Source organism: Myotis brandtii, unplaced genomic scaffold (genome assembly GCF_000412655.1).
Source record: "Myotis brandtii unplaced genomic scaffold, ASM41265v1 scaffold708, whole genome shotgun sequence".
Classification (NCBI taxonomy): domain Eukaryota; kingdom Metazoa; phylum Chordata; class Mammalia; order Chiroptera; family Vespertilionidae; genus Myotis; species Myotis brandtii.
This window is the reverse complement of record NW_005370777.1, coordinates 1,732,168-1,745,259: the sequence shown is the minus strand read 5'-3', so window position 1 is coordinate 1,745,259 and position 13,092 is coordinate 1,732,168. Positions and strand designations below refer to the sequence as shown.

General features: G+C 46.4%; 1 protein-coding gene across 1 annotated transcript in view; it reads right to left on the bottom strand.

Annotated features, from left to right (window-relative positions):
• ANKS1B (ankyrin repeat and sterile alpha motif domain containing 1B) overlaps positions 1–13,092 on the bottom strand; it is an 822,202-nt gene that overhangs the window by 19,300 nt on the left and 789,810 nt on the right. Inside the window, exons 22-23 of the mRNA XM_005882370.2 lie at positions 7,605–7,616; positions 6,557–6,694 (exon numbers count right to left, since the gene is read on the bottom strand). Of these exons, the coding sequence (XP_005882432.1) occupies positions 6,557–6,694; positions 7,605–7,616 (150 nt within the window). The remainder of the gene's footprint in view (positions 1–6,556; positions 6,695–7,604; positions 7,617–13,092) is intronic.

Sequence of the window (13,092 nt, the reverse complement as noted above, 5' to 3'; positions counted from 1 at the left end):
CAAGGATATTTTTTCCACTGAATTTTAGAGAGAGTGGAAAGGAGAGGGAGAGACAGAGAGAAACACCGATGTGAGAGAGACACATCGATTGGTTGTTTCCCACATGCCCTTGGCCAGGGCTGGGGGCCTGTAACTAAGGAAGGTGCCCTTGGCCGGAATCAAACTCGGGACACTTCAGTCCACAGGCTGATGCTCTATCCACTGAGCCAAACCAGCCAGGGCACAAACCAGCATATTTTAGAACCAAGGCAAATGACCAGAGAAGCAGCCGCTTTCTCCCTTCCTAGAATGTTCTAGACCAGAAACATTCAAAGTGATCCAACACACTCTCCACGGGTAAGTGTATGCAGGTCTGGAAGGCATGTGTTCGTTTAATTAAAAACAACCTAAAATAGTCACATCCTGGAGCAGCGGTGCTCACCAGGTGCTGCGCACAGAAGCAGTCGGGGTGGCAGCCACTTCTTTATAAAGAGTAATTGCTAATCACTTTCCTGTCTCCATTCCCCACGGGCACCTGTGGATAGGCAGGGCGGCCTCCTCCTGCCCCGGTCTGCACGCTGGGAGGAACTCTGCCCCAAGGAGGCTGATCCACACCATTGTCCCACCCCTGTCTGCTCCCTGACCCTCCTGCCCCAGGGCCAAAGTCAGTGCAGAAGAAGGCATCAGGCAGGCAGAAGCATCAAGGGGCTGTCTCTCTCTCTTTTTTTTAAAAAAATATTTTTATTGATTTCAGAGAGGAAAGGCGAGGGAGAGAGAGATAGAAACATCAATGATGAGAGAGAATCATTGATTGGCTGCCTCCTGCATGCTCCCCACTGGGGATGGAGCCCGCAACCCGGGCATATGCCCTTGACTGGAATTGAACCTGGGACCCTTTAGTCCACAGGTTGACGCTCTATCCACTGAGCCCAACCAGCTAGGGCAAGGTGCTGTCTCTTGACTCTGTGCAGGCTAAGGTGTAGGGGTGGGATGAAGGAAAGACCACACTGCACTATTTGGGCCTTGGATGCCTTGTTTGAGGTGGGGTTTTTGGGGTGACACTGTATACACGCTCCCCACTGGGGATCAAGCCTGCAACCTGGGCATGTGTCCTGATTGGGAATTGAACAGTGACCTCCTGGTTCATAGGTCAGCACTCAACCACTGAGCCACGCTGGCCGGGCTCTTTCAAATAATTTTGATGCCCCTCATCCCTACCCAGCTCTCACTGGTTTAACATAATTTCATTTTTCTCTCTGTAGCATTTCTTTATGCCATCTCTCTGCCAGCACCTTCATCCCAACCTGCCTCTGAGGATCACTGGTGGGAGGTGAGTGAGGAAAGGTGTAAGTACCATTATCCTGAAGCACAAGATGACTAAGGAGCATCCTTGGCTGCAGACCCCTGCTAGAAACTTCTTTTGATACACAGATGTATTTAAAAAGCAAAAATTTTTTCACATAATCATGCAATCATTTTTTATCTTATAATATCCCATTTATGTTTTCTGCAGTTGCTATAGATCTAAAATCCTCAATACTTTAGTTAGCCTAATTGGGTTTTAATTGCACAGTCTTAAATAACCTGTTGGCAATATAATGTTCCATGTATACCCATCAATGTCTACAAAGACGTACAAAATGTCCTTCCCTGCCAGCAGCCCCAGCGAGGACTTCATGTCCCTCACTCTCCTGAGCTGTGTGGCTGGGAAGCAATTACAGAATTAACACATAAAAGAAAATTAAATTAAGACATCCTTCACCGGGGCCATGTCTGTTGACATTACATGCAGCGCTCTGTCAACTATAACTCAAATTGAAATTGGAATCCCATAAACAAGTAACATTCTATTGCAAGATATACGGTTTCGAAACAGGAGGTCATGAGCCTCTTCTGGCATTCAGATAGCATTTCTTCGAGTAGAAATATAAATTAGGAATGGGTGAGTCTTAAAATGAATTTAAAAATAATAAGATCTACAAAGCCTTTACAGGTACGATGGAGGCAGGTGCTGAAAGCCTCTACCATCATTTTAATTGGGGGCTGTCAGTACCTCGGGAAGTCTGGGTAGATCTGGTCTCACCTGTCCAGGATTCACTATTACCGGAAACAGAACTTTGGCTCCAACTGTTAACTAAATTGGCATTTCATGTTGTTGTTTTTTTTGGTTAATCCTCACCTAAGGACATTTTTCTCATTGATTTTTAGAGTGGAAGGGAGGGGGAGAGACACAGAGAGAGAAACATCGATGTGAGAAACACATCGATTGGTTGCCTCCCCCTTGCACCCCAACCCAGCCAGTGATTGGGCCGAGGACTGAGCCTGCAACTGAGGTACATGCCCTTGACAGGAATCGAACCTGCAACCCTTCAGTCTGAGCCAAACCGGTTAGGGCCATTTAGTGTTCTTGAGATCATTTACCAGCATAAAGTGGGTCAACTTCTTGGGAAAGCATTACAGTGAAAAGTGCCCCATGGTTTTTATTGCACTAAATTTCCTGAATCTTGCCAAATGATAAGATGTCATGCTTGATGATTTTCAATGGTGTATGACAGCATTGTGGCCCTGGGCCTGTGTAGGGAGGTATTTGTTTTTTTTTTTTTAAATTTTAAAATTGATTTCAGAGAGGGAGAGGGAGAGAGAGATAGAAACATCAATGATGAGAGGGAATCTTTGATTGGCTGCCTCCTGCACTCCCCTTACTGGGGATTGAGCCCACAACCTGGGCATGTGCCCTTGACCGGAATCGAACCCTGACCTCCTAGTTCATAGGTTGACGCTCAACCACTGAGCCACGCCAGCTGGGCTAGGGAGGTATTTTTTAGCAGAACTTGATATATCCACAGTGCCAAAATGTGATGAGGACCTGGGATCTCACTACTGAAAAACTGACATCATCATGAGGGACAGGTGACACACCTCAGTTTAAAATGAACTCCTACATTGCTCAGCCCCCACACTTACGAATGTTCTAAGGAGCCTAGAAGCAGTGGTTCTCAACCTTGGCTGCACATTAGAATCACCTGGGAATCTTTTAAAAATCCTGATTTCTGGGCCTCATCCTCCGGAAATTGTTTCTTTGTTACTAAAATCCTGATTTCTGGGCCTCATCCTCCGGAAATTCTGTTTCTTTGTCAGGATTTTAATGGCCCCACCGCATAACAAAGAAACAGAATTTCCGGAGGATGAGGCCCAGAAATCAGGATTTTAAAAAGATTGCCAGGCGATTCTAATGTGCAGCCAAGGTTGAGAACCACTGGGCTAGGGTGTGGGAAAGTCAAGTTTTAGTCCTTCTCCAAGATCAATTGGCTGTGTGACTGCGGGACAGTCCCGTAACCACTCTACTTGTCCAGGTCAGGTTGAACCAACCCCTTGACTGTACCAGGGCAGGGTTAAAGAGATGTAGTGGTTACGAGAGGGCTGTTTATGAAGAAAGGACAACAAAAACATCAATTATAAATGTTAAGGTGTGACTGGGTTGAGCCTAATTACAGGCCTAGTGGTCACTATTAACTAAAGATGACAAGTCTTCCAATATGTCTACCTGTCCACGTCCTTCTCTTCAAATTAAAGTGCTCACCAAGATAACACTTCCCAGGGGAGAAATCTCTGGTACAGACCAACAGCAGGACTCTGGAGTTTATGTACCTGCCCCTTCCTGGCTGTGGGAATTAGAGGTAGGTCTTTGCTATGGAACAGAGTGTTGTACAACGATGCCAGTGCAAACACTGCTAGCCTCTAGGTGTCCGAGCACAGTTCCTTCCACGCCACGACCTGAGGGGTCAAGGTCCTTCAATTGTGGGTCCTCCATGACTTCTGAAACCAGCCCTGCAGCCCTGGTTGCTGGTAGTGTTGCTCGGCCTTCTACAGTCAAACCCCACCAGTGTGGCGTTGCACCATTGCTTTTTTCTACTCTTCCAAATACTGCCTGTCTACTTTAGTCCTCACACAGAACTCCTAGACAATTGTCCTGAGTCCCCTGCTCTCTCCCAATCCACTGTCAGGTTGGGGCAGATCAGCTACATGCAGGACACTGGGATGGGGACCCTGGATAGCCAGTTGAGGTCAATGTCTCCACATTACTGAAGAACCCAGGCACAGCCCTGGCCTGTGTAGCTCAGTTGGTTGGGTGTCAGTCCCATGCACCAAAAGGTTCGATTCCTGGTAAGGGCATATGCCTGGGTTGTGGGCTTGATCCCCAGGGGAGGGTGCATGTAGGAGGCAGCCTATCAATATTCTGCTATCGCATTGATGTTTCTTTTTCTCTCTCCCTCTCCCTTCCTCTCTCTCTCTCTCTAAAAATCAATAAAGACAATATTAAAAAAAGAAAAATCCAGGCACATAATCATATAGTCATAAAGAGGTCGGCTCCACCCATCACCAACATATGCACTTTGCCTTTGCTCTAGATTTGAAAATATGCAGAGGACCACCCTGAGGACTTATTTATTTAGTGTCTTTATTCACCCAAAATTACCTTTTGCATATTTTTTGGTGCTTATACTTTTTTTTTTAACAGTAGTATATATTACTTTCTTTTCTTGGTGCATATACTTCCGAAGAGTAGTCATCTGTGAGGAGAGATCTAATTATTGGCAGTTGAAAGCTTGCTAAGGTTGTTCATCTAAGCCAGTGTCAAACTCACACACTGAAATTATATTGCTATTCATGGTTTTCAAATGCAAATGGGGTGGAGACAGTTGCTCCAGGTTAGAAAAAACTCCAAATGCCAAAGCCATTCTTGAAATTTAGACATAGCGGTAGCAATGATATCTTCAGTGAGTTTGGGAACTTTTAAAATCAACTGACTATCATTTAAGGATAATGCAAGTTTATGCTCCAGTAAAAATGTTTCCCAGAAATCAAAAAGCAAATCAATTGGGATTTTTCTGATTAAGTCTCCACAATTGTAATCTGACCAACAGTGACTGTCAACAACACATTGCAGAGTTGAAACTAACATTCCACGTATTGACTTGGAGATTGTCAGCCAGCATGATCATGCCGGGTTATAAGCTTTCTGCTTGGTTTTCAGAACTGTTTCTAAACCTGGGAAGTTGTTTCCTTAAGTAGATTTGGGGGGCTTGGGCATATCTGACTGCTAATGTGGCAATCTCCTTCATTACAGAAAAAAATCAAGAAAACTTCGAATTGGTTGATTCAGATGCTGAGGTTTAGTGTAGACACCCAAGGGTCACTGCCCATGGGACTTCCCCTGGTATCTGAATCTGGCTGCCCTGGCCCTAAGGCAGTGATGGCGAACCTTTTGAGCTCGGCGTGTCAGCATTTTGAAAAACCCTAACTTAACTCTGGTGCTGTGTCACATATAGAAATTTTTTGATCTTTGCAACCATAGTAAAACAAAGATTTATATTTTTGATATTTATTTTATATATTTAAATGCCATTTAACAAAGAAAAATCAACCAAAAAAATGAGTTCGAGTGTCACCTCTGACACGCGTGTCATAAGTTCGCCATCACTGCCCTAAGGTACCCTTATGTTCACCTGTTCCATGACTTTCAGCTCCCAATGCGGAGGTCAGGGTGGGGAAGTCCAGAAAACAAATGGTATTCACCGGTGGTGATCACCTCATTCCCCCTCCTTCTATACTTCATCAGTTGGAAGGTGTAGAAATAAAACACATGGACGTTGGGGGGTTTGTGAGAAGGAGCCAGTCAGCTTTGCGTTTAGGGAGAATGACAGTGTTCACACCCAAGCTTTCTGGCACTGTCATCTTCGCCAAGAAAGGAACTGCAGAACACCTTTTAAGTAAAATGCAACCCAGTTGTCCACACTCAAAACTAAGGCTCCCAACTCTTCCCACTGGGAGTACAAAGTCCCAGCAGAGCCCAGCACAGTCTGGCTTTCTTTTCTGATTGTGTCTCTTAAGAAAACAACACAGCCCAGCCGGCGGGGCTCAATCGTTGAGCTTCGACCTATGAACCAGGAGGTCATGGTTCAATTCCCAGTCAGGGCATATGCCCGGGTTTCCGATTAAGTTTCCACAGTGTGGGGCCTGCAGGAGGCAGCCAATCAATGATTCTCTCTCATCATTGATGTTTCTCTCCCTCTCCCTTCCTCTCTGAAATAAAAAATAATAATATTAAATAAAGAAAACAATACATGGAAATTCTCTTTTCCATCTCAGTAGCTGAGAATTAAACGCACTTATAAAATATCAAAGTCAGAAAATGTGTTCCTTGGTGAGGTATTCATTACATGTATCAAATCAGAGGACATATGTCTCTAGAGAAATGGAAAGACATATGTCTAAGAGGATGACATTGCTTCATCTTCATTCTATACATCATTTTTTTCTGTTCTAATGTTCTCTAGATCCAAAGGGACAAGCCAGATAGTAAGTGGCCACAATCTATTAGAGAAGGCTCCATAGACACGTGAAAGCAGAGTGTGTATAGGAAACCTAGGACAAGTCCGCAAACTGAAATGTGCCCTTCTGTATACACGTGTGAGTGTGTCTGCAGTTGTGTTTAGGGAGCATGAAGTTCGGGGAGTGGGGAGTGATTAACATGGGGCATGTTGGTCATGATGGGAAGCGAAGGATGTTAGATCACATACTCAGGACTGTATCTGGTATCTAAGCCACAGAGAGGTGCAGTACCCACCTTATTTGTTGCATCAATAAATTTGACTCCTTTATATGAGACTGAAAGAATAATAGTAGGGACCTTCTTCATTTGCTCGGTGGACTTCTGAAATTAAAATTAGAGAGCTGTTAGAGCAGTTTGTGTTGCATGGCAACTGCAGCACATAATTTTTTCTCTTGAAAGATAAAAATGAGCTCTACACACACACACACACACACACACACACACACACGCATGCACCAAACGCACTCTCATGTAAATGTTATGTCTCCCTTCTCCTGGGCTTAGCTATGGTTTGGGCTTATACGGAGTCTGTCTTGCACTTGAGGCTCTGGAAGGAGCTTGCTCTGCCGCGTCACGTGGATGAAGGGACACTCACTCCCCCCCACCCCCCACCTAAAGGAGAAACGCATGGCACTGCCTTCCACGGTGATTGCAAGCGACGATTCTTCTGACTCGAATTAGACCATGTCAGGTTTAACTCCAAGGGTGAGGTTAGCATTAATAAAATATATACCACCTCTCCTTTTTTCCTAGTCACTCTCTTGCTTCAGGGCGCAAGGTCTGTCTAAATACGCACTTAAAAAAGGGATGTAAAATACATCGCTATGCATTTTTCTTGACCCTGGCCAAATCCGTGACAGCTGATAGTGTATTTATAGCGGAATCACCGTGGCCACACCGGATGTAATGCCGCCTGTGACAACTAAGCCGTCTGGGTGCAGCCTGTGCTTGGAGCCACAGCAAAACCGGCCGGTCCAGGTAACCTGCTTTGTCATTCAGCGCTGCTCCGTTCTCTTAGGCCAAGTTCTCACGGTAGATGCTCACACTGGCTAAACACACTTAGAGTGTGCAGTGTGCAGCTTCCTGCATCTGCAAGAAGTTTCTGCGTAATTTAGTATGTGCCTCTTCCGTTTAGTTGTACCACTCATCACAGGTCACTGACAGTCTGTTTACTTCTTCCCCGCTATGGATACTCCCCTAACAATCACATCCCACAGCCAGGGGGACCTACCTGACAGTTAGCCTGATGCGTTTTCCAGACAAGACAGGTGGGAACATAACAGGAAAGAAAACACATAAAAAGGTGAGTGGAAACCATTTCAGTAATCCGCCAACCGCATACATTCATTAAAAAGTAAACAGAAGAGGCTTGATGGCTCTATGTGGACGCAGCGAAACCGTTATTTTAGGAACGCTGCAGGCTTTACAGACCCGTCTCTCCGTGTCTTCTGTTTTCTCATCATTCTGTTCACTGCATTGCACAGTCTTATGACTGACATGCAGGAACCTTCCGCTGTGAGCGGTCCACTACCAGCCGTCTTGTGTATATTAAGGGAGTTGGGAGACAATATGAACTTGTTTGATTTCTTCGTTTACATGTACTTTCCAATTTTCTGTTTGTGAATTCTGACAATGGACCAGAATGAAAGGAAGCTTTTAGTTGGGCAGTGTGAATGATAGCCATTGAACTCAATATGATAATTATACTGCCTCTCTCACTTGAGCCACCCAAAAGTGATTTTGTCCTAGTAATTTTGACACATCTTTTTGATAGTTACTATACCCATTTCAAAGATAAAGATAATGGATTTCTAAGAGGATTGCTACTTAGTATTTATTAGGTGTTTCATACAGTATAGAAGAAGCAGCTCTTTTGAAGGGCTTTTTTGTTGTTGTTAATCCTAACTGAAAATTTTTTTTCCCCATTGATTTTTAGAAAGAGTGGAAGGGAGGGAGGGAGAAGGAAGACAAGGAGAAGGGAGAGGGAGAGAGAGGGAGAGAGAGGGAGAGAGAGAGAGAAACATCTGTGTGAGAGAGACACATGGATTGGTTGCCTCCCTCACATACCCCGACCGGGGCTGGGGATCAAACCTGCAACCCAGGTATGTGTCCTTGACCAGGAATGGAACCCGAGACCCTCCAGTGCTTTACTACTGAGCAACACGGGCCAGAGCTTGAGGGCCTTTTTAACTAGTTTTAAAATTACCCAGACTCACCAATTTTCTTTTGTGATTGCCAAGAAAAGACACCATGAAATTGGGATGTGAGGTTAGATATTTTTACCTTTTTAATGCTTTATCCAACCAACTCTTAAGCATGTGCAAGATAAATCACAGGCCAGGCTAGGAGAAATGATGTGCAGTGTGCTGATTTTAAAGGCAAAGCGGTGGGCTGAACTCTGGAAAGAGAGAGGGCTGTGGCAGGCATGGGAAGGGGTTTGGTGGGCTGAATGTGCAGTTTGTGAAGAATTCTTTGCAAAGAGTAACAATGGATTGCAACGAAACACCTCGCGTATCTCTTGCCGTAAATACCAGGCATATTCTCCTGAACAGATCTATTGGTAACATGAAACAATATTTAACTAACATAAGGTTAAAATATCAACATTTATTTAGTAATTAAGAACCCCCCCCCTCCCAAATTAAAAATTAAAACAAGAAAAACCCATTTGTCATTCATTTTTAGCAGTTGAGTGGTTATATTAAGCAGCTCATTGGGCTCTGGAAAAACTCAGAATCTATTTCAGGGGACATGAAACGGACCTCAAATTGCGTGCTAGCTGCAGTTGGCTGAAAAGGGCTGTCTGAAGGGCTGTGTTGAGAAGGATTCTGAGCCTGTGTCTGGGCTCGTGGGAAAGAGGGCTGGGGATGAAGTTGCCCTGGGAGAGGGAGAGGCAGAGCAGCACATTCCTGGCCTGGTCTGATACAGTGAACGGCTACAAGTATCGACAAATGTGACAGAGATATGAACAAAGTGTCAACAGAGTACTGAGCAGGGAGAGCCTCAGTTTGCATGAGAGAGTGGGGCCAGACATTCATTCATTCATCCATTCAACAAACACTAATTGCCTGCCAGCTGGCTCTGAAAAGACAAACAGGAGCTGGGCTGGCGTGGCTCAGTGGTTGAGCATAAACCTATGAACCAGCAGGTCAAGGTTCAATTCTAGGTCAGGGCACTTGTCTGGGGTTGTGGGCTCCATCTTCAGTAGGGGGAGTGCAGGAGGCATCCAATCAATGATCCTCCCCACATGGATGTTTCTATTTCTCTCTCCCTTCCTCTTCCTCTCTAAAATCAATCATATATGTATTCAATCATATATATATATATTCAGTCATATATATATATATATATATATATGTCATATATATATATATATATGACAATTAGGAATTTCCAGGTGGCAAAAGAGGACAAAAGAAGCTGTTTTAGTGGCAGAATCAACATACACATACACATATGCCTGGAACTAAGAAAGAATGTGGTGGGTGTGGGCAATCGGTGGGAGATGATGCTGGTGCAGTAGGTTTGGGAGATTGTGACTTGCTCTGCTAAGCTAGGATCCAGTGGCAGCTTCTAAGAAGGGAGTGAGACAGTCAAATCTGTGTCGCAGAGAGATAGCTCTGATGGCTGAATGGACAGGAACAAGGAGAGGCTGAGTGCAGGGAGGCAGGAAGCTCTGGTACAAACCCAACGAGAGAGCCTAAGCAGCCGGGATGAAGTAGAGGCGCTGGAGAATGCGCCAGGGAGCCACAGTTCCAATGAGGAGGCATCAAGAGGATCTGCTAACTGATCCACCAGGAGATGAGAGAACGAGAGGATGTCACGGGTAAAGAGGCCATTCTCTGGGATAAGGAACACTGGAGGGGAGCACGCTTTTGCACACAATCCTTTTGAATGTGCTCAGTTTGATCATCAGTAGGAAATCAGACACAAGAATCAGATCTGGAGCCCTGGCCCACGTGGCTCAGTTGGTTGAGTGTCGTCCCATGCACCGAAAGGTTGCCGGTCCGATTCCCAGTCAAGGCACGTATCTTACTAAGGTTGCAGGTTTGATCCTTTGTCAGGGTGTGTGTGAAAGGCAACTGATCTCTCTCTCTCTCTCTCTCTCTCTCTTTCTCTCTCTCTCCTTCCTCTCTCTCTAAAGTCAATAAAAGCATATTAAAAAAAAAAGAATCAGATCTGGAAATCCACCCACATAGAGGATATGAATGAAGAGATGGTAGCAGAGGGAGTGGCTGAAGAGATGGTAGCAGACGGAGTGAGCAAAAGGCGGTCTAAGAACCACCCCTGAGGAAAGAGAATATTTACCAGCTGCAGCAGGAAGAAGAGTCCATGAAAGAACCTGAAACAGAGCTGGAAGCAGCCTGAGAGCGGGAAGTCGAGAAGAAGATTCCTTCGGAGGTGGGAACAGTGCCTGATACCCTGAGGACTGAAGAGGCCGAGAAATCTGGGCCTGGCTTAGTGGCTGGCACACGGAGGAGCGGCTACTTTTATGGGGTCTCCTGGGTGAAATCTCTGGCGTTAGCAGCTAGAAAATTTGTTGCTGAGTTTATTAAGAGCCGCTTCAGAACGGTGGCAGCAGACAAAGAACACAGCGAATGTCCGTGAAAGGGAGCGGAGAGATGGGGCAGTCAGCGGGTCAGGACACACTCTCAGGCTGAAATGAAGGCATTAGCGGGGATTTCTGTCCTGATACACAGATTCCACGTAATCTGCTCAGTGGAGCTGAACAGAGAAGAAAAGATAAAGGAGGGCCCTTTCTTTTTCTTCCCAGGGTGCCAAGAATCCCTGTCTCCTCACCGGAGGCAGGCTGGGGTGCCGATGATGCAGGCTGTGACAGGCCCGTGTGAATGGCAGACAGTGCTGGGGTGGCCACACATTCCCATCGGCACCAGGTCACCGCTCACGTTACAGCACGCACTGCCAGGAAACACTGGTTTCTAGGGCCTATCTGCAGCTTTGCTGGGGGGTTCACACTCCCATCTGTGTATGTTAAGAATCCAAACCTTATTTATTTGTGTGTTTTTTTGTTATTTGTTTTTGGTTAATCCTCACCCAATGGATATTTTCCCACTGAGTTTTAGAAAGAGTGGAAGAGAGAGGGAAAGACAGAGAGAAACATCGATGTGAGAGAAACACATCAATTGGTTGCCTCCTGCACGCGAGTTCTGACCAGGGCCCGGGCCAGGGAGAAGCCTGCAACCAAGGTATGTACCCTTGACTGGAATTGAACCCAGGACCCTTTGGTCCGCAGGCCAGTGCTCTATCCACTGAGCCAAACTGGCTAGGGTCAAGCCTTATTTATTTGTGTAAGCTGAATTGAACCGGTGACCTCTTGGTGTATGGGATGACACTCAATCCACTGATCCATACCGGCCAGGCAAAACTGCCATATTTAAGGGTCAAAAATGGCTAACTTGGAGCAATTTCCTAGGGTTCCATGTACCAGCTGCTGAAATCCGTGACTGGTACATGAATGAGCAAATGAGTTCATGTATGGTAATGAGCACGACACCGACGTTACCACAATGCCAGCTCCTCCACGCACAGAGCTCAGCAAACTCTCAGAGAACCTCAGTGCCCGAGCCAGGCATGGAGGCCTTGAAGGAACTTGGAGAACCACAGATGTGATTAAAATACAGCAGGAGATTCCTATGGGGTGGCAAACGCTCTTCAGATCTGGTGATTTTCCAGCCTCCGGGAGAGAAGCCTTTATTTCCGCGACAGAAATCCAGCTCCGATGGCGAGCGCTGAGATGAGGAAAGACTTCCTGGGAGGGCAGCTGGGAAGCTTCTCCCTCGGGAGGTCTTAGAGCAGCGGTCGCCAACCTTTCGGACCTCACGGACCACCAGTGGTCCACTGGTTGGCGACCGCTGTCTTAGAGATAGTTTGGACATTTACCTGTCACTCATGACTCAGGGGTAAGTCTCCTTTGGCTGGGAAACCAGCTAAATGACCTCTCAAGGGCTTTTCTGGCCATAGGAACTCTGATACAGAGGCTGGGCGAACGCAGAGCCTGTGGGAGACCATGTGACATGAACAGACTGTGGGCAAGCAGCCATGCGAACTGCTCCTCCGGCCTTAGACACGGCTGCTGTCCCCCAGAGGAACTCACAACCGGGCCAAATCTGGCACAGTGCAGAGCCATGCCCCGTCTCCTTTCCTGCAGCTGGTTTGCCGGCACCGAGGCAGAGGGATCCTCCCAGGGCAGCCTGTCTATCAGCAGCCTCACTAGGTGCCCAGTGGACCAAGGCCGTGGTGCCGATCTCTCCAGTGCCTTTGAATCCCATGGAGGGCTCGGTAAATAACAGACTATGGACTGAATAGTTGTCTCATCAAAATTCATGTTGAATTCTAACACCCAATGTGATAGTCCTGGGAGGTGGGGCCTTTGGGAGGTGATGAGACATGCGGGTGGGCCCTCATGATTCCCTGTGCTTATGAAAGAGACCCCACGGAGCTCCCCTGCTGCTCCTGCCATTTGAGGATGCAGTGAAAAGACGGCTCTCTAGGAAGCAGGAAGAGAGCTCTCACCAGACATTGATCTGCCAGCTCCCTGACCCTGGACTTCCCAGCCTCCAGAGCTGTGGGAAGTAAATTCCTCCCTGTGTATGGTATTTTTGTTACAGCAGCCCGAACGGACAGACAGTAAGTCTGAGGTAAGGCCTAAGATTCTTCCCTTCCCTTCCCTTCCCTTCCCTTCCCTTCCCTTCCCTTCC